Raw genomic sequence first — 23147 nt, forward strand, 5'->3', positions numbered from 1 at the left:
CCCCCCCCCCCCCGTTTTAAAACTCTTGTTTTTTTTCAGTGTGCTTTTAAAAATGTCAACTCTAGGGGGCGTAGTGGAGTTGGCGGACTCTGTTAGGGACGATTTTTAGGGGGATGGGAATCCTTTTTTTTTTTTTTTTTTTTTTTGTCTGTTTTTTGCGTTGACATTGTAAATATTTTTTTACCTTTTAATGTAAAGCCAAAATGTGTTTTGTGTTTAAGATGTAAAGTAGAAACAAACACAAACTAATGACTTAAATTGGGGAAGGCTTCTGAATTTTAGATATTTCAAGTACTACATTTTGGAGGTGAATTATTGCTCTGCCAGCTGGGTCATGAGTGTGTATGTATGTATATATGTAGGTGTGTGCTGAGAGAATGAGTCTACTGTATGTAAGTGAACTACTTTGGAAAGAGTGTATGTATGTACCGGTATATATGTAGGTGTGTGCTGAGAGAATGAGTCTGCTATACATATGTTAACTACTTTCTCACCTTCTATATTCCTTGTAGAAATATGTCCATATATTCATGTCACCCTTTTGATTTTTCACCTCCTGTGACGTTGACGTCGTCCCACTGACTCCATGGCAGGGACGTGTAAATAATGAGCGCCATGACCCAGTGGCATTGGAACGGTGTACAGTAGAAGTGTGTGTGGGGGGGGTAATTTTACTTCATGTATTGTGTACTGATATCTTGTACAGTTCTTTTAACATTTTATTTACAACAGTATTTGTGTATATTTTATGAAGTAATAAAAACAAATCTCACAATCTTGCTTACTTTTTTTTAGTTGTAATTCCTCGCCTGTCTTTGACTGCAGTACTTACATTTTTATGTCCAGAATGGAGCTTCATTTGTGTCTTTGTTACAAAAGCAATGGATTGTTTGCATTTTAATTTTGTGGACGGAATCAAATTATGCTTACAATTTCATTGACTAAAAAATTTTTTGAAAATTAAGTTTGTTAAAATAAAGTGTAAAAAGATATGGTATAATATTAATTCAGTGAAGAAATATTAAAATTCAAGACTCACTTGGAGTAAATTAAGACCTAAGCAATCGATCCTGCCTCAGAACCAGCCAATGAGGCGCTTCTGTCTTACTGACCAGAAGTGAGTTGTGACTTTTGAAGTAAGTACTGACTCAGTGGCCTAGTGGTTAGAGTGTCCGCCCTGAGATCGGTAGGTTGTGGGTTCAAACCCCGGCCGAGTCATACCAAAGACTATAAAAATGGGACCCATTACCTCCCTGCTTGGCACTCAGCATCAAGGGTTGGAATTGGGGGTTAAATCACCAAAAATGATTCCCGGGCGCGGCCACCGCTGCTGCCCACTGTTCCCCTCACCTCCCAGGGGGTGATCAAGGGTGATGGGTCAAATGCAGAGAATAATCTCGCCACACCTAGTGTGTGTGTGACAATCATTGCTACTTTAACTTTAACTTTTTTAATGAATATTTCTTCATTGAATTTAGAAATTTTCTAGACACTTTTTTTCACACACAATTTTAAACTTTTTTTTTTTTAATCAAACAACTTTTTTCACACAATTTTTCAGCAACACATTTTTTTACAGATATTTTTTCTGCCTTTAATTTTTTTATACACAGTATTTTGTATACACATTTTTAGACAAATAGTATATAGCAATTCAGTGCAAAAAAAAAGCTAGTGTAGAAATATTCGTTGTCATATATATTGTCGTAATATTTGTGTCACGTGACTACAAACGTAACACCTCATTGGCAGGATTGATTCCTTAAATCTGAATTTACTGAAAGTGGGTCTTGAGTTTAAAAGCAACAAATATTTATTCACTGAATTTTTTTTTTTCAAATCAAGTTTTAAAGGTCAATGTGAAAATTCTGTGGAAAAATGTTCGTTGTCATACATTATTTTCCATTGCCAGGTTCAATTGCTTCAGTCTTAATTTACTGGAAATTAATCTCGGCTTTTTAAGCAACAAATATTTCTGCACTGAATTTTACTGCAACACATTTTTTACGCTTATTTTAAATTCAGTGTGAGAAAAGTAAATGCAGAAGAAGTACTATGTTTTGAGCCACGTGACTGCAAACTTGACACCTCATTGGCTGGTTCTGACAGGATCGATTGCTTCGGTCTTAATTTACAATAAGTGGGTCTTGAGTTTTGAAGCGACGAATATTTCTGCACTGAATATTTATTTACATTATATTTATTTATTTATAGTGAATATTTATTCACTGAATTTTTTTTTCACTGAGATTTTTTTTTACATTCAACAATTTTTTTTCACTGAATTTTTCTGCATTGAATTATTTTAAATTCAGTGAGTAAAAATATTCGTTTTCATAGAATATTGTCATGATATTTGTGTCACGTGACTGCAAACTTCACACCTCATTGGCTGGTGCTGAGACGAACATGAACTTTCAGTCTTAATGTACCGGAAGTGAGTGTCTGGCGAACATTTCTGCGCTGAATTTGTATAAACGCACATTTTTGGACCTAGAAGCTTCCGTAATAAAGCCACAGAAAAGGACCATAGGGCAGCACCTCTGACGTCATTCTTGCGGTATGACGTGGCCTCCCTGCAGCCCGATGCGCATGCGCACACATGTGAGACTAGCAGCGGCGCGCACTACATCGCTGCTGATGTGACGACGACGACGTGACGACATCGTGACTTTTATCGCGACAAGAAAATCGCAATATATTCTTTGTAGTTGACGTGGTTCGTGCTTTGTTGTGACGCCGCTCTGCTAAAAGCCTGTTTGTGTTTGGTTGACATCAAGCTAGCACGGCGAGCTAACGTTAGCTCTTTTAGCTTTTTAGCAAACAGCGAGGATTCATTGGCATGAAAATGTTCTTTTAGCATTTTAGCAAACAGCGAGGATTGATTGGCATGAATGTCGCGATGCAAAGTTTGAAAGTGGGCTCGTCACAGCTGGCCGCTGCTCTTCAACACGCGTGGGACTCACTGGAGATGACGTTCATCCATCTTGGCGTCTAATATTGACAAAGTGCTGCATACACAGCAGGTGAGGACATCCATTCTCTACCGCTTGTCCCTTTTCAAACTCTCATAGATATACAACTGTTTGTAACCGAGATAAAACTGTTTAATACATATAAAACTGTTTGATGGATATACAACTGTTTTTAACCAAGAGAAAACTGTTTAATAATATATATAAAACTGTTTAATAATAGATATAAAACTGTTTAATTGATTGAAACTTTAGAGATTGCACAGTACAGTACATATTCCGTACAATTGACCACTAAATGGTAACACCCCAATCAATCAATCAATCAATCAATGTTTATTTATATAGCCCTAAATCACAAGTGTCTCAAAGGGCTGCACAAGCCACAACGACATCCTCGGTACAGAGCCCACATAAGGGCAAGGAAAAACTCACCCCAGTGGGACGTTGATTTGAATGACTATGAGAAACCTTGGAGAGGACCGCATATGTGGGTAAACCCCCCCCCCCCCCCCCCCCCCCCCCCCCCTAGGGGAGACCGAATGCAATGGATGTCGAGTGGGTCTAACATAATATTGTAAGAGTCCAGTCCATAGTGGATCTAACATAATAGTGTGAGAGTCCAGTCCATAGTGGATCTAACATAATAGTGTGAGAGTCCAGTCCATAGTGGATCTAACATAATAGTGTGAGAGTCCAGTCCATAGTGGATCTAACATAATAGTGAGAGTCCAGTCCATAGTGGATCTAACATAATAGTGTGAGAGTCCAGTCCATAGTGGATCTAACATAATAGTGAGAGTCCAGTCCACAGTGGGGTCAGCAGGAAACCATCCCGAGCGGAGACGGGTAAGCAGCGCAGAGATGTTCCCAGCCGATACACAGGCGAGCGGTCCACCCCGGGTCCCGACTCTGGACAGCCAGCACTTCATCCATGGCCGCCGGACCTGTGCCCCCCCCCCCACAAGGAAAAGGGGAGCAGAGGAGAAAAGAAAAGAAACGGCAGATCAACTGGTCTAAAAGGGGGGTCTATTTAAAGGCTAGAGTATACAAATGAGTTTTAAGATGGGACTTAAATGTTTCTACTGAGGTAGCATCTCTAATTGTTACGGGGAGGGCATTCCATAGTACTGGAGCCCCAATAGAAAACGCTCTATAGCCCGCAGACTTTTTTTGGGTTCTGGGAATCACTAACAAGCCGGAGTTCTTTGAACGCAGATTTCTTGCCGGGACATATGGTACAATGCAATCAGCAAGATAGGACGGAGCTAGACCGTGTAGTATTTTATACGTAAGTAGTAAAACCTTAAAGTCACATCTTAAGTGCACAGGAAGCCAGTGCAGGTGAGCCAGTATAGGTATATATATAAGTATATATGTATATAAAGGTATATACAGTATAGGCGTAATATGATCAAACTTTCTTGTTCTTGTCAAAAGTCTAGCAGCCGCATTTTGTACCAATTGTAGTCTTTTAATGCTAGACATAGGGAGACCCCAAAATAATACGTTACAGTAGTCGAGACGAGACGTAACGAACGCATGAATAATGATCTCAGCGTCGCTAGTGGATAAAATAGAACGAATTTTAGCGATATTACGGAGATGAAAGAAGGCCGTTTTAGTAACACTCTTAATGTGTGACTCAAAGGAGAGAGTTGTTTTAGTAACACTCTTAATGTGTGACTCAAAGGAGAGAGTTGGGTGGAAGATAATACCCAGATTCTTTACTGATTCGCCTTGTGTAATTGTTTGGTTGTCAAATGTTAAGGTGGTATTATTAAATAAATGTCGGTGTTTAGCAGGACCGATAATCAGCATTTGTGGGCTTTGTACCGAGGATGTCGTTGTGGCTTGTGCAGCCCTTTGAGACACTTGTGATTTAGGGCTATATAAATAAACATTGATTGATTGATTGATTGATTTTCGTTTTCTTAGTGTTGAGTTGCAAGAAGTTAGCGGACATCCATTGTTTAATTTCATTAAGACACGCCTCCAGCTGACTACAATCCGGCGTGTTGGTAAGTTTTTACACTTGTTTAAGTCGGGGTCCACTTAAATTGATCCATGGTAGTAAATCAATTCTGTTTAATAGATATACAACTGCTTTTTAACAGCGCTAAAATTGTTGTTAATAGATATACAACTGTTTTAATAGATAGAAATAATCACTGTTAGATATAGAACTGCTTTTAATAGATATAAAACAGTTTTTAATATATATATATAAAATTGGTTTTAATATATATAAACAATAATGATTAGTTATAAAACTGTTTTTAATAGATAAACTGTTTTGATGGATATAAAACTGTTTCTAACATATATAATATGTTTAATACAAAACTATGTTTAACAGAGATAAAACGGTTTTAAATATATATATATTTTGATCGATATAAAACTGTTTTTAATAGATATACAACTGCTTTTAATGGATATAATAAACCAGTTGTTGATATAAATAATTGATATAAAACTGTTTTAATAGATAAACTGATAAAACGGTTATTGATACAAATAATTAAGAGATATACAAGTGATATTGATAGATATAAAAGGGTTTCTGATATAAATAATTGATAGACTACTGATTTGAATAGATATTAACGTCACGCTCAAGCCAGTTAGCGTAAGATGGCACCGTCATATTTTAGGTGGATTTGAAGAGAAAAGAAGCCCTGCATTCATGTATTTAATGTGGAAACACTTGACATTACTCAATCATTGGAGTCTATATGTCATTGATTGTTTAATCATTCAATTATTGCTCATTTCATGAAATTATGATTTATTTATTTTTATGAAAGTTCATGCATTTGATCGGAACAACACACACACACACACTGCAGACTAAAAAAAACTCAAAAGTAAACAACAAATAAACATCACCCGAATGACGTACAAATTCATAAATAATTCCATCCTAAAATTAGTATTTATAATGACAAAACATACATTTTATTTTGATAAAGGCTCACGCATGAGTGCGCTGTGAATATATTTCCTTCCTTCCTTCCGTAGCACCACCAGCTCCCGTCAGTCCCGTCATAATGTGTTTTTGAACAAATCTTCCTGTGGCCACAAACAAATCTACTGAAAAAGACAAAAACATCCTTACTTCCTTTTGTGTGTTCATGCCTATTTCTTCCCTACTTCCTGTCCTGCTGTAGATGAGTCGGCTGTGGCGGGACACGCCCCCTTCGGCGGCGAGGCTGGTTAACGATTCCCCCGCAGGCTCCGCCACCATGGCCCCCCAGGGGTCCAACTCCTCCTGGATACCAGAGACCCCGCTGGTCACACCGGATCAGCCTTTTTTCCTCATGACCCCCACTGCCCAGACCATATCCGGCTTTTTTGTGTGGACGGCGCTGCTCATCACCTGTCAGCAGGTACAAACACGTCCATGTAGGATTATAATCAAGACTCGTTTAGTGCGTGGACATGTTGTAGTGAGTGAAAAGTCTGTTTTTGGATGTTTCCAAAGGGACTGTAGTCAGACCAATGTGGTCTGTACATGATGCAAGGCAAGAGCGCTAACACCACACCGCCTTAGCTCACCCTTTAGAGCACAGCTGTAACCTCCTGCCACTAAACCTGCAGACAATAGTTCTTCTCAGGTTTCTCTGTTTACATTTTCACTCTTTTTCTTACACTTTATGAATCATTTCTTACATATTCCTAATTTTTTTAATGTTGATATTGTTTCTGATGGGTTGCTTGAACATAAGTTGGTAAAGCATACAGTTGTACATCAATGGAGCAGAAACATTTCCACTGACGAGATAGCTAATTGTGCTGCTGTCTGAACAAGAAAGGGGACCAGGGTACAAAATCCCTGTCAGCGTGAATTGTAATAGTTGTATTGAATTTGTATTTATGTTAAGTTGTATTATTAGTCCCTTGGACCACAGCTGGAGTTCGTCAGTCACCATCTTTTTTGTTGTTGTTGCTGATATCCTGGAAGGTGGAACATTGTGCCTTTGCTGTCTGCTGCTTTTCAATAGAAGTGATGAAAGCACAGTATGGCTTAGCCTAAACACACCTTGCAGAGAGGCAGTGATCCAATATTTACTCTTTTGTTTTTTACGTGTTTGCACAAAGTCCAGTCAAAGCGTAAAAAGTCTAGACAAAACTCTCCCCGTTTTTGTTGATCTGTTTCATTAGTTATGTGCACATGGACACATTTAATGGGATTAAAAGTTTAACCGGAATAAAGATGCTTCATGTAAACACGGCATTCGGAATATTCTGACAATACATTATATACTATATACTATATATATATATATATATATATATATATATATATATATATATATATATATATATATATATATATATATATATATATATATATATTATATTATATATATACACATATATATATGTTTATATATATATATATATATATATATATATATATATATATATATATATATATATATATATATATATATATATATGTGTGTTTATATATATATATATATATATATATTATATATATTATATTATATATATACACATATATATATGTTTATATATATATATATATATATATATATATATATATATATATATATGTGTGTGTTTATATATATATATATATGTGTGTTTATATATATATATATATATATATGTATGTATATATATATATATATATATATATATATATATATATATATATACCGGTATATATATATATTAGGGCTGCAACAACTAATCGATTAAATCGATTAAAATCGATTATAAAAATAGTTGGCGATTAATTTAGTCATCGATTCGTTGGATATATGCTATGCGCAGAGGCTATTTTAAAAATTTTATTTTTTTATAAACCTTAATTTATACACTGCAACATTTAAAAACAGCTGAGAAACAATAATCAAAATAAGTATGGTGCCAGTATGCTGTTTTTTTTCAATAAAATACTGGAAAGGATAGAAATGTAGTTTGTGTTTTTATCCAATTATTAATCGATTAATCGAAGTAATAATCGACAGATTAATCGAGTATCAGATTAGTTGTTAGTTGCAGCCCTAATATATATATATATATATATATATATATATATGTATATATATATATATGTATATGTATATGTATGTATGTACTGTGTGTGTGTGTGTGTGTGTATATATATATATATATATATATATATATATATATACATATACATATATATATATATATATATATATATATATATATATATATATATATATATATATATATATACTTATATATATTTATATATATATATGTGTGTGTATATATATATATATATATATATATATATATATATATATATATATATATATATATACTTATATATATTTATATATATATATATATATATATATATATATGTGTGTGTGTGTGTGTGTACGTGTACGTGTACGTGTACATACACGTGTACTTAGTGGTTAGAGTGTCCACCCTGAGGTGGGTAGGTTGTGAGTTCAAACCCAGGCTGAGTCATACCAAAGACTATAAAAATGGGAGCCATTACCTCCCTGTTTGGCACTCAGCATCAAGGCTTGGAATTGGGGGTTAAATCACCCAAAATGATTCCCAGGCGTGGCCACTGCTGCTGCTCACTGCTCCCCTCACCTCCCAGGGGGTAATCAAGGGTGATGGGTCAAATGCAGAGAAGAATTTCGCCACACCTAGTGTGTGTGTGACAATCATTGCTACTTTAACTTTAATATATATATAATGTATATAATGTGCGTATATACAAACCCTGTTTCCATATGAGTTGGGAAATTGTGTTTGATGTAAATATAAATGGAATACAATGATTCATTTTCAAGCCATATTCAGTTGAATATGCTACAAAGACAACATATTTGAAGTTCAAACTCATAAACATTTTTTTTTTTTGCAAATAATAATTAACTTTAGAATTTGATGGCGGCAACACGTGACAAAGAAGTTGGGAAAGGTGGCAATAAATACTGATAAAGTTGAGGAATGCTCATCAAACACTTATTTGGAACATCCCACAGGTGTGCAGGCTAATTGGGAACAGGTGGGTGCCATGATTGGGTATAAAAGTAGATTCCATGAAATGCTCAGTCATTCACAAACAAGGATGGGGCGAGGGTCACCACTTTGTCAACAAATGCCTGAGCAAATTGTTGAACAGTTTAAGAAAAACCTTTCTCAAGCAGCTATTGCAAGGAATTTAGGGATTTCACCATCTACGCTCCATAATATCATCAAAAGGTTCAGAGAATGTGGAGAAATCACTCCACGTAAGCGGCATGGCCGGAAACCAACATTGAATGAGCGTGACCTTCCATCCCTCAGACGGCACTGTATCAAAAACCGACATCAATCTCTAAAGGATATCACCACATGGGCTCAGGAACACTTCAGAAAACCACTGTCACTAAATACAGTTGGTCACTACATCTGTAAGTGCGAGTTAAAGCTCTACTATGCAAAGCGAAAGCCATTTATCAACAACATCCAGAAACGTCGCCGGCTTCTCTGGGCCCGAGATCATCTAAGATGGACTCATGCAAAGTGGAAAAGTGTTCTGTGGTCTGACGAGTCCACATTTCAAATTGTTTTTGGAAATATTCGACAACCAAAGGGGAAGCGAACCATCCAGACTGTTATCGACGCAAAGTTCAAAAGGCAGCATGTGTGATGGTATGGGGGTGTATTAGTGCCCAAGGCATGAGTAACTTACACATCTGTAAAGGCACCATTAATGCTGAAAGGTACATACAGGTTTTGGAGCAACATATGCTGCCATCTAAGCGCCATCTTTTTCATGGACGCCCCTGCTTATTTCAGCAAGACAATGCCACGCCACATTCAGCACGTGTTACAACAGCGTGGCTTCGTAAAAAAAGAGTGCGCGTACTTTCCTGCTCCGCCTGCAGTCCAGACCTGTCTCCCATCGAAAATGTGTGGCGCATTATGAAGCATAAAATGCGACAGCGGACTGTTGAACGACTGAAGCTCTACATAAAACAAGAATGGGAAAGAATTCCATTTTCAAAGCTTCAACAATTTTTACTCAGTTCCCAATCGTTTACTGAGTGTTGTTAAAAGAAAAGGTGATGTAACACAGTGGTGAACATGCCCTTTCCCAACTACTTTGGCACGTGTTGCAGCCATGAAATTCTAAGTTAATGATTATTTGCAAAAAAAAAAAAAAGTTTATCAGTTTGAACATCAAATATGTTGTCTTTGTAGTGCATTCAATTGAATATGGCTTGAAAATGATTTGCAAATCATTGTATTCCGTTTATATTTACATCTAACACAATTTCCCAACTCATATGGAAACGGGGTTTGTATATATATATAAATATGAATATGAAGTTAACTTTAGCCCAGTGTGGCCCCGCAGTCAAAAGGTTTGGACACCTCTGCAATAATCCTTCAGTGTCTTTGTAGAAGTGAAGCCAGTGTTGCTTAGTGATGTTAAAGGTCAACAGATGTCATAAATGCATATCATCTATTCTCTCCACTCAGATCTACATGCACCTACGTTACTACAGCTCTCCAAACGAGCAGCGGCACATCGTGAGGATCCTCTTCATAGTCCCCATCTACGCCTTTGACTCCTGGCTCAGCCTTCTGTTCTTCACCAACGAGGAGTACTACGTGTACTTCGACACAGTTCGAGACTGTTACGAAGGTGAGTGGATCGTGTCTTCAGCTGATAAACGACTTTATTTTTGCTTCTGGCTGGGATGATGCCATACGTTGTTGTGTTCCAGTGTGCATATTTCTCCTAGATAGTAAGTAGTTGTTGTGGTGTCACAGTGCCAAGTGGTGTACAGTTGCTTTCAGGCTTTATTATCATTTCTTTGCAAGGCGTTGGAGATGGCAGGAGAGGGCCAGCTTGTTTCCTAGCAACCGCACGCAAATCCGCAGGGACACTGAAAGGGCTCTTGTGGCAAGAAAAAATGTTGTTGGGTCGATAGTGCATCTTCTTTCTCGGAATTTGCTACGCATACTTTCAGAATTTGTGACATAACATGATGATTATGTCATTGTCTGTAGTTGTCATTGTTGTGTCATCAAATGTAGGCATAGATCAAAGTGTCCATGCTGTTTGACCTGGGCAATTTGCTCAGGGGTCGAAAGCATGTAAAATAAATATTTATATTCATAAATATATATATATATATATATATATATATATATATTTATTTATTTTATTTTTCTTTTATTGTCATTGAAATGTGAACTTTACAGTACAGATAAGAATAAAATGTTGTTGCATTAGTTCATGGTAGTGCAGGATAAAAGAGCAATAAGGTGCAGATATAAATAAATAGATTACTGTACAGATAAATATATTGCACTTTTGCATATGCATCCACGTTTATGGATGTATGTTATATTGTCTTTATATTCCAGCCACTTAATCCATTTTTGGGGTAAATTGAGGGGATAATTTAATTATGATGCGTTCAAGAGTCTTACGGCCTGAGGGAAGAAGCTGTTACAGAACCTGGAGGTTCTGCTACGAAGGCTGCGGAACCTCTTTCTAGAGTCCAGCAGTGAAAACAGTCCTTGGTGGGGGTGGGAGGAGTCTCTGCAGATTGTCTGAGCCCTGGTCAGGCAGCGGCTTTTTGCCATCTCCTGGATAGGAGGAAGAGGAGTCCTGATGATCTTTTCTGCCGTCCTCACCACTCTCTGGAGAGACTTCCAGTCTGAGGCACTGGAATATATTGGGGATAAGTTGATTGGCAACACTAAATGGTCCCTAGTGTGTGAATGTGAGTGTGAATGTTGTCTGTCTATCTGTGTTGGCCCTGCGATGAGGTGGTGACTTGTCCAGGGTGTACCCCGCCTTCCGCCTGAATGCAGCTGAGATAGGCTCCAGCACCCCCAGCAACCCCAAAAGGGACAAGCAGTAGAAAATGGATGGATGGATAGATGTATATGTATATATGTGTATGTATGTATATGTACATGTGTGTATACAGTATATATGTATATATATATATATATATATATATATATATATATATATATATATATATATATACACACACACATGTACACACATATATATATATATATTAATATATATGTATATATATTAATATATATATATGTATGCATATATATATATATATATATATATATATATATATATATATATATATATATATATATATATATATATATATATATATATATATATATATATATATATATATATATATATATATATATGTATATATATATATATATATATGTGTATGTGAGCAAGTTAAGTGTTCCTCGTTCAGGGGTTGAGGGCTAGGAAATGGGTGTCCATTGCTACAGAGCACCATCAGAGTTCAGCAGTCTAACAGCTTCCGGAACAAAGCTGTTCCTCAGTCTGGTGGTCCTAGTCTGAAAGCGCCGCAGCCTCCTGCCTGAGGGGATCGAAGATGTATGTGGATTTGATCTGTAATCCGGTGATAGAAGGATCTGACTTCTAAAAGTCGTCCCTAGAATACTACATTCTAGGGGTGGTGTTTGGACTTTTTATATCGACTGTATTTTCGGGACTATAGAGCACACTGGTATATAAGCCACACCCACGGAATTTAATTTTTTTTCTTCTATAAGTTGCACCGGAATATAAGTGGCAGATATATACGTTATGAAATGAGTTATTTACACATATATATTTAGTAAATGTTTATTTACATACCTTAGTCTGTAACACGGCAGTAAAATGGCTGATCAAACAAAACAGAAGTCATGGTCATGGACCCACTAGCTGCGCGAGCTAGCTCTCCAATCAGCTAAACAGACTCAATAACTCCACGCTGACGTTTTGGTGAATTTACTGAGGAGTTTGTGAAAGTGAAATAATACAAAAAGAATGCCATTGTGAGTTAATAATACTAACACAGACACTTGTAAACATGGTCAGACATTAGCTAATGCTAACAAGGCTAGCTCGATTACATTACGATAGCAGGTACAAATATGCATGAAAACACTCCTACAGACATCACACATGGGACACTTTAGTAAGTAAGAATAGTTTTAGTTATATTGTAAAACTTTCAAACGTTGCTTGGACTGATGAATGAAGAATCCATACGAGTAGAAACGCTGTAGACTGTTTTACTTCCAATTCAAGACTTTAGAACAGGAAGTACCTTTTGTTCAGCCTGCAACTCCTGCACTGAGCAAACTCGTCCAAGAGATGGCGCCATAGCACAAACAATAACACCTTTTAAAAGTCTCTTGAAAGCTATTACATACAAACATCGTGGCTGTTTTATAAGCCGCAGAGTTCAAAACGTAGGAAAAAACTAGCTGTCTGGAATTTATGGTACTCAATCAGCATTCAACTGCCTACTTAGAAAAAGCTTACTATTAGGACAGAAAAAGCTTACTATTAGGACAAGTGTGGTGGTACCAGCTAAAAGGGTTTGTTATGGCAGCCATTTTCCTTGCTCTTTAAAGAATGAAACACAATCCCATGGTTTATTCATCATTAATCGTGTTTACCCTCATGTGTGTGTGTGCTCCGCAGCCTTCGTCATCTACAACTTTCTCAGCCTGTGTTATGAGTATCTGGGAGGCGAGAGCGCCATCATGGCGGAAATCAGGGGGAAACCCATCGAGTAGGTCTTGCTGGTGTCTGGTGTCAACAAGAGCTGAAGGCCTTTGTCTCTTCCACCTTTGTAACCATGCACTTCCCTTCAGGTCCAGCTGTATGTACGGGACATGTTGTCTGTGGGGTAAGACCTACTCCATCGGCTTCCTCAGGTTCTGCAAGCAGGTGTGCGTCTCTTTCATCACGTCACATGACTATATCTTGTCTATTTCCTGCTAAGTTCACCACTTCATTTGTCTCTCTCTTGCTTCCCCAACCAGGCCACTCTGCAATTCTGTGTGGTCAAACCACTGATGGCAGTGATCACCGTCATTCTCCAAGCCTTTGGAAAGTACAAAGATGGAGATTTCAAGTATGTTTGCACAACAACTTGGCAAACGTCAATCACAGCAGAGGCCTGACAGTGCTCATTATTGCACTGGAATTACAACAGTAGTAGTTGGCCTGGGCCAATAACAAATACTGTATGCACCCACAAATATTACTGATGAACAATAATATTGTCTACACATATCGGAATAATACTGAATTAATGTTATTTTTACAATCTACAACAGGGGTGCTCATTACGTCGATCGCGAGCTACCGGTCGATCTCGGAGGGTGTGTCAGTCGATCACCAGCCAGGCATTAAAAAAATAGTCCTAAAAATGAGCGATCATAAATCTTCACTATGACGTCACTTTTGTCACTTGATTGACATTCACGGCACCCGAGGGTCTTCTGAGATGACGCTGGCTGCTGCCAGCTCATTACAATTACCGACTGGAAGGCGAGAAACACTTTATTTCAACAGACTCTGGCGCCGTACCTGTCGTCAAAACTCCAAAGACCGACTGCACAGTCTCAGAAAGCTGCCGTGCACAAGCTAGCAAGCTACGGAGTTTGCCGACAATGTATTTCTTGTAAAGTGTATACAAAGGAGTACGGAAGCTGGACAAATAAGATGCCAAAAACCAACCACTTTCATGTGGTATTGGACAGAAAGGAGGACTTTTTTTCTCCTCCATTCGAAAATGCGGACATTATCAGCACCACTGTCTGATTCCAATCAATGCAAGTCATCAGAATCAGGTAATACACCAACTTATATTCTTGTCTTCATGAAAGAAAGGAATCTAAATGTGTTAAACATGCTTGTATTATCTTTAAACACCTTTAACTTAACAATATTAACTATATGTGTTAAACATGCTTGTATTATCTTTAAACACCTTTTAATTTATTAATATTAACTATGTGTTAAACATGCTTGTATTATCATTAAACACCTTTAACTTGTTAACAATATTAACTATATGTGTTAAACATACTTGTATTATCATTAAACACCTTTAATTTTTTTAACAATATTAACTATATGTGTTAAATATGCTTGCATTATCATTAAACACCTTTAACTTGTTAACAAAAACATATATTTCATAAATAAGTAAATATAAATGATATATATGAATGAGGTAGATCCCCACGACTTGATCAATTGAAAAGTAGCTCGCCTGCTACAATATAAAAAACAAACTGCAGGCCAAACTTGGCCACCAGGTTGCACTTTAGATAGTCCTGGTATATTTATTTTGCTATTGGTCCCAATAAAACAAATTCAAAAACAAGTACCGGTACTATATTTTCTGGACTGAGGAGCACACCCATTAAATATCCATATATAAGCCGCACTGGACTATAAGTCGCAGATATATACGTTGTGAAATGAGTTATTTACACAGAAATATTTTGTAAATGTTTATTTACATAACTTCATTGTTTCCAAACGTTGTCTGTAACACGGCAGTAAAACGGTCGATCAAACAAAACAGAAGTCATGGTCATGGACCCACTAGCTGCGCAAGCTAGCTCTCCAATCAGCTAAACAGACTCAATAACTCCACGCTGACGTTTTGGTGAATTTACTGAGGAATTTGTGAAAGTGAAACTAAACAAAAAGAATGTCATTGTACGTTTGTAATGCTAACACAGACACTGTTAGTATATTGGCTAGGCCTGAGCTGATAACACATTTTGCTGGACGATATATTGACCTACAAATTATTGCAGATAAACTGATGTAATAACAATGTATAATAATAATGAGAGTATACCATTTCAAATGCTATCAACATGTGTTTGTCGTACATGCAAAACTAAAATATACTGCCCGTAAGCAAAATGTTGCTCTTGGATAAAAGTCTCGACCAAAATCAATAAAATAGGTTCTGTCTTGGTTAACAAGAGGGTGCGGAACCCTCAAATATACACAACCAAAACAATAATTACAATGGCTAAATAAAGTTATTGTGGCCAAAATGATCACAGTTATTATTATTATGGTGGTATTGTTGAATGTGCTCAAAAAGTACTTTTACACACACTAAAATATTTGAACCAAGATGTATTGTTTTTAATAACTCAAAAAAATAGCCACACAACAGAGGAAACATCTAATATTGTTCTGGCTTGTTTTTTTGTTCCACTTGTGTGTTTTAATACGTTTGTCTTTTATTGTAATTTGTAAAGGCCGATCAGTTGTTTTCACTTCACTTTCAACTTGACACTCCAGTTCATCAATCTTTTGTTTACTGTAGCTCATTTGTTTAGACAGTAATGTGTTTGTGCAAGTTTAGATTGGGGAATGACTTTAATGTCTGTTGTTTACATGCTAGCATTTAAGCTAGCTAGTAAGCTAGCGCCAGTCCGCCCGCTTCAAAGTGCAGTTAAGAATGATAGTTTTTCCACTATTTTAATTTAATACGGTAATACTAACCGTAGGGAGTGTTGAATCGCTTATTATTACTACCGTGTATTTGTAGTTGAAACGCCTGCAGCCGCAGAAAGCGATGCAAAAGAGTGAGCACTCTTGCAGAGCATCTCTCTCGCGGAACACACACACATTAAAAACACAAACTTCAAGATGAACTGCCCCGCCTCACGAAGAGTCCAAGACTCTTGATGAAGGACAAGATGATTCACCCTCTTCTTTTCATTCCGCTATAGCACAAACGCGCTCAGCTCCTGAAACCCATCAAAAAGCGTGAATGCTCTCGAAGCATACACGTGGCGATTTATCCACGCTGGAAAACGTACCGACGTAATTTTCATTCATCGTCGGTTAATTGACTTATCGAATATCGGCCCAGGCCTATTATTCACTAATGCTAACGAGGCTAGCGTCATTACATCACAATAGCACGTACAATCATGCATGAAAACACTCCTACAGACATCACACATGGGACGGTTTAATAAGTAAGAATTGTTTTAGTTCTATTGTAAAACGTTGCTTGGTACGCCACGGATGGCACTTTTACTTTCGGCTGAAAGCACTAATTGGAAGGACGCAGTGAGCAACTTTGTGCAGAAGATGGCGCCATGGCACAAACAATAACACACATTTTAAGGGTATTTGCTTGTTTTTTTTTAACTATTTGTACTATGGCCGTCAGCGAAGAAAAAAAGTATCAATTAGCTGCACCGTTTTATAAGCTGCTGCGTGCAAAGTGTATAGTCTGTCATTTAGGGTGGATGTCTAAACATCTTTGAGTAACAGAACAGAGCTTTCCCCATAAATATCTTTGGAATAAGCCCCAATAGTTCCCTGTAGAAGCTGTGTTAAATACAGCACTTCTTCTCCTGATCTTCCTCTTGCAGTGTGGCCAGCGGCTACTTGTACGTGACCATCATCTACAACTTCTCCGTCAGTCTGTCGCTCTACGCCCTCTTCCTCTTCTACTTCGCCACGCGACAGCTGCTGGTCCCCTTCAGTCCCGTGCTCAAGTTCTTCATGGTCAAGTCCGTCATCTTCTTGTCCTTCTGGCAGGGTAAGAAGGAGTCTGCAGCTCCTCCTTTGCTCGCCTCACCTTCCTTCAAGGCGTCCCCCTTCTCCTCAGGAGTGCTGCTGGCCATCCTGGAGAAGTGCGGCACCATTCCTCAGATAAACTCGGCGGACATTTCTGTGGGCGAGGGAACGGTCGCCGCCGGTTACCAGAACTTCATCATCTGCATCGAGATGTTCTTCGCTGCGCTTGCTCTGCGCCATGCCTTCACCTACAAGGTCTACATGGATAAGCGGTTGGATTCTTATGGTAAGTGACATTCATCCTTCCTCCGCCTATCCTTCTTCTTTGTCTTTTTCTATTTTCATCTTTGGTCTGTCCTTTCCTGACTTCAAACTTCGCCTTTGTCTTTTCTCTTCCTTGCTGTGCTACCCTGAAAGGCTCATTTCCCAACTACGGACAGTACGGTAGGTGGAATCTTAGCCTAGTTTTTGTACCATCATCTCCATCAAAGTGCTTTTTATTTGGCTGTTAAGGCCTGACTCCCAATGATGACGTCATGCAGTAATATGACTCCCAATGCTGACGTCATAGCAGTAATATGACTCCCAATGATGACGTCATAGCAGTAATATGACTCCCAATGATGACATCATAGCAGTAACTTTAGCTTTAATATGACTCCCAATGATGACGTCATAGCAGTAATATGACTCCCAATGATGACGTCATAGCAGTAATATGACTCCCAATGATGACGTCATAGCAGTAATATGACTCCCAATGATGACGTCATTGCAGTAATATGACTCCCAATGATGACGTCACAGTAATATGACTCTCAATGATGACGTCATAGCAGTAATACATACTTGCCAACCCTCCCGGATTTTCCGGGAGACTCCCGAAATTCAGCGCCTCTCCCGAAAACCTCCCGGGACAAATTTTCTCCCGAAAATCTCCCGAAATTCAGGCGGAGCTGGAGGCCACGCCCCCTCCAGCTCCATGAGGACCTGAGTGACGTGTTGACAGCCTGTTGTACATGCACATGTGACCCACCCATAATGTGTCACATTTTTGTGTTGATTTATTTAGTTTATTTTGTGGTTTGAATTCGTTTTTGGAGCTGTCATTACACATTTATCAGTATTCACATTGGTCAGTAGGGGGCAGTAGGGCGTTTCTTCCCAATTGAATGCTATCACCTGCAGACCGGAAGTGTCTTGTCATTCTGATGAGAGCGACCAGTCTGTAAACAATTGAAACGTCCTGTGTGCTTTTTCCTCCTGTATAACAGGTTAGTTTTGGTGAATCAACTCACTGAATAATATCCATGTGATCTTTATAAGTTTAAGTACACATTCTGATGGTGGAGCCTAACTCTAAAGTGTTTGTGAGTTGTAGTTTGTATTTGTGAATGAATCCAGTGCACAGCTGCAGTAATCAATACAAAATGGAGACGTGAGTATGCAATGTTTATATAGGAACTTCTGATCCTAATTCAGACTCCCAAATTAGAGCTCTCGTTTTCTTATTGATTTTATAATGTATATTTGTATAATGTGTGTGTTCTGAAATAGTGACAGAGAATAGAACAAGGATGGACAATTCAACCCCTAACTCAACAATGAGTAGAGGAGTGTTATGTGTGTGTATATGTGTAAATAAATGAACACTGAAATTCAAGTATTTCTTTTATTTATATATATATATGTATATGTGTGTATATATATATATATATATATATATATATATATATATATATATATATATATATAATAAAATATGTATGTATGTGTATATATATATATATATATATATATATATATATATATATATATATATATATATATATATATATATATATATATATATATATATATAGCTAGAATTCACTGAAAGTCAAGTATTTCTTATATATATATATATATATATATATATATATATATATCTTAACCACGCCCCCGACCACGCCCCCCACCCCCCGAAATCGGAGGTCTCAAGGTTGGCAAGTATGCAGTAATATGACTCCCAATGATACCGTCATAGCAGTAATATGACTCCCAATGATGACGTCATAGCAGTAATATGACTCCCAATGATGATGTCATAGCAGTAATATGACTCCCAATGATGACGTCATAGCAGTATTATGACTCCTAATGATGACGTCATAGCAGTAATATGACTCCCAATGATGACGTCATAGCAGTAATATGATTACCAATGATGACGTCATAGCAGTAATATGACTCCCAATGATGACGTCATAGCAGTAATGTGACTCCCAATGATGATGTCATAGCAGTAATATGACTCCCAATGATGACGTCATAGCAGTAATATGACTCCCAATGATGATGTCATAGCAGTAATTTGACTCCCAATGATGACGTCATAGCAGTAATATGACTCCCAATGATGACGTCATAGCAGTAATGTGACTCCCAATGATGACGTCATAGCAGTAATATGACTCCCAATGATGACGTCATAGCAGTAATATGACTCCCAATGATGACGTCATAACAGTAATATGACTCCCAATGATGACGTCATAGCAGTAATATGACTCCCAATGATGACGTCGTAGCAGTAATATGACTCCCAATGATGACGTCATAGCAGTAATATGACTCCCAATGATGACGTCATAGCAGTAATATGACTCCCAATGATGATGTCATAGCAGTAATATGACTCCCAATGATGACGTCATAGCAGTAATATGTGTCCCTAGAGACCAGGAAAGGTGAGAAAAATCCATCATTTCCTGGGCTTCTGAGACAAGAAGCTCTTCAAACAGGTGTGTGGGAACTTTTTCCACCAAGGGCCACACAATGAAAAGTGAAAGCATGCAGCGGCCATTTTTATATCTTTTCATTTTCAAAACCTTAGAGCTCCCCTTGGTTTTGGTGAGTGTATAAGGTCCCAGCCATTGAAGTGATAAAAAGAAGTCATGCTGTATTTTCCCGACTATACTGTAGAGCGCACCGCTAAGTAAGCCACACCCGCTACATTCTAGAAAGAACCAATATTTTTCCATATATTAGTCGCAGATATGTAAGTTGCGAAATGAGTATTTGAATAGTGTTAGTAATGTACAATAAGAAGGTACTTTCAGGACCAGTTGACTGTAAAAGACAATATTAATGTGTCAGTAGTTGAAGACCCCTGCCTCAAAGTTGCCCCCCCCCCGTCCCCTGTCAGGCCGCTGTGCACCAATGAAAAGCATCTCCAGCAGCCTGAAGGAGACCATGAACCCAGGTGACATGGTCCAGGACGCCATCCACAACTTCTCCCCGGCGTACCAGCAGTACACCCAGCAGTCCACCCTGGAGAGGGGCGGAGGGCCGGCTCTGTCCCGCACCCTCAGCAACCTCAGCACCCGGGGGGACAATGAGAAGACCCTGCTGCTCAGCTCTGATGACGAGTTCTGACATCCTTGGAGGTTCCTGCGCTCCTGCAGTCCTGGCCGGGTGAAAGGTCAGACTAAAGTTGGTGACTGACTGATGAGCGTGTCACAAACACTACATACAAGTCACCTTCTCCAGGGGCCACACCACACAATCTAATGCATGACAACCTTCAGACTAAAACCAAATTGTCTGAAAAATGAAGCATTTATTTCCCACAAAAACAAAATGTATGACATCATTGTGGGGAGACTACCAGCTAGCATCAACGCTAATAGTACACAACTGTGAGTAATCAGGATTAACCCAAATTAATCTGATTTATTAAACAAAATTGTCATTTAACAGCACCACTGAAAATTGTTTCACACGGCCTAAAATATACGTAGTTTTATTAGGGCTGCAACTATGGATTATTTTAGTAGTCCAGTTATCTGTCGATTAGTTTGTTCGATTAATTGACTAATCGGATAACACATATGGAAGTAGAATTGTCTCACATCAACTTATATCAATATGATATTAAAACATGCATATATTAATAAATATACAAATACAAATGTGATATACAAATAAATCAAGAATTTGTATAAATAAACGTGTATTTGTAAATATATTTTTGAGATTTGAATATAAATATGCTTGATTTTGTATTTGTATTGAATTTGCATATGTGGATCGCTTTTTGGCTTTTGTGTCGATGAGACATTCCTCCCACAAACCAGATGCACAAATAAATGTGACCTACACACTCCCCTGAACAACCAGCAGAGGGCACTGCAGCCAGAGCGGTCTGGGTCACAGAGCATTATATGCAAAATGCCCAGAGTTCTCTGCACAAAAACAATCCACGTCTTTCCAGAGAGAACGCACAACAGGCCTGAGCTTGCTAACATTAGCGTTGTATTAGCTAATGCTAATTTATCCAGTTAATCTGAAAGACCGTGCTAGCTGCTTATTTTATTGTATCAATGTCGTTTAATGACCTTGTCCCGATGTAGATACTGATCTCTTACCAGTGCAATGTGTGTCAAATTATCATCAAATATCAATCATCATATGACCTCCGTAGTGTGCCTCTGATTGGCTCGCCAGTGTCTGACCATGTCTGTGACCCAGACCGCTCTGGCTGCAGTGCCCTCTGCTGGTTGTTCAGGGGAGTGTGTAGGTCACATTTATTTGTGCATCTGGTTTGTGGGAGGAATGTCTCATCGACACAAAAGCAAAAAAGCGATCCACATATGCAAATTCAATACAAGTACAAAATCAAGCATATTTATATTCAAATCTCAAAAATATATTTACAAATACACGTTTTTTATACAAATTCTTGATTTATTTGTATGTCACATTTTTATATTTATACATTTTATTTGTATATATTTTCAAATATCAAAAATATATTTACAAATACGTGTTTATTTATACAAATTATGTATTTATTTGTATATCGCATTTGTATTTGTATATTTATTAATATATGCATATGTATTAATATCATATTGATATATATAAGTTGATGTGAGACAATTCTACTTCCATAAAAACTTTATTGCCTTAATGCACGTTTTAGGGGAACATAGTTGAAATAAACAAAGATTTTTCTACTTGTCATTACCTTTTATTTACCTTTCTATATTCCTTTGATTTACCTGTTATTAACCTTTAAACTTTTATTGACCTTCTTTGACCTTTTAGTAACCTTTTACTTTTTATTGACATATTTACCTTCTTTGAACGTCTTTTATCTTGTTTTACCTTCTACATTCCCTTTTTTTTACCTTTTGTTTAACTTTTAGCTTTTATTTATTTTCTTTGACCTTTTATTGACATTCTACTTATTTTCTTTGACCTTTTATTGACTTCTTTGACCGTCTTTTACCGTGTTTTTACCTTCGATATTCCCTTTTTACCTTTTTATTTAACTTCTATTTAAGTTTATTTATATTCTATTATTCTTTGACCGTCTTACCTTGTTTTTAGCAGTTTTAAATTTTTGTTTACATTCTATTCATTTTTTATCGTCTTTTACCTTGTTTTACCTTCGATATTCCCTTTTTTTTTTACCTTTTATTTCTTTGCTGTACATTCTATTTACCCTATTGACCTTTTTTTTTTTAACCTTTTATTTACTCTACATTCAATGTGTCTATTTTTCACCTTCTTTTACCTTTATTTCACTTCCATGACCTTTTATTTACAATCTTTTACCTTTTATTCAGCTTCTTTTACGCGGTCTAGATGTTATACATGTGTCTTAGCTCCACTCTTTCTTTCCATGCTGCTCTGAGGTCTTATTGGAGCTGGTCTTGACTTAGCAAGATGGTCACAACTTGTCAAAAGACAGAAAAGGCAGTGAGTAGTGACTTCTAGTTTACTGCCCT

The 23147-nt window shown here is 37.4% G+C and overlaps 1 protein-coding gene and 1 long non-coding RNA gene across 3 annotated transcripts; both read left to right on the forward strand.

Annotated features, from left to right (window-relative positions):
• The first annotated feature begins 6 nt into the window (after positions 1-6).
• On the forward strand, positions 7-775 carry LOC133615692 (uncharacterized). Its single transcript, XR_009816744.1, has 2 exons — positions 7-362; positions 444-775. It is a non-coding gene; the product is annotated as an uncharacterized lncRNA (long non-coding RNA).
• Positions 776-2607: 1832 nt separating this feature from the next.
• Positions 2608-21412, forward strand: LOC133615688 (transmembrane protein 184B-like). 2 transcript variants are annotated; one of them, XM_061974460.2, is made up of 10 exons: positions 2608-3026; positions 6149-6367; positions 10473-10638; positions 13495-13585; positions 13668-13743; positions 13839-13930; positions 17223-17392; positions 17462-17656; positions 17788-17814; positions 20558-21412. In XM_061974460.2, exons 2-10 carry the CDS (start codon positions 6149-6151, stop codon positions 20785-20787), a joined length of 1266 nt encoding a protein of 421 aa, XP_061830444.1. In that variant the 5' UTR covers positions 2608-3026; the 3' UTR covers positions 20788-21412. The 2 variants fall into 2 exon arrangements, with proteins under 2 accessions (XP_061830444.1, XP_061830445.1); XM_061974461.2 differs by lacking the exon at positions 17788-17814 and having other exon boundaries at positions 2611-3026; positions 20558-21396.
• Positions 21413-23147: the final 1735 nt, after the last annotated feature.

Source organism: Nerophis lumbriciformis, linkage group LG22 (assembly GCF_033978685.3).
Source record: "Nerophis lumbriciformis linkage group LG22, RoL_Nlum_v2.1, whole genome shotgun sequence".
NCBI lineage: Eukaryota > Metazoa > Chordata > Actinopteri > Syngnathiformes > Syngnathidae > Nerophis > Nerophis lumbriciformis.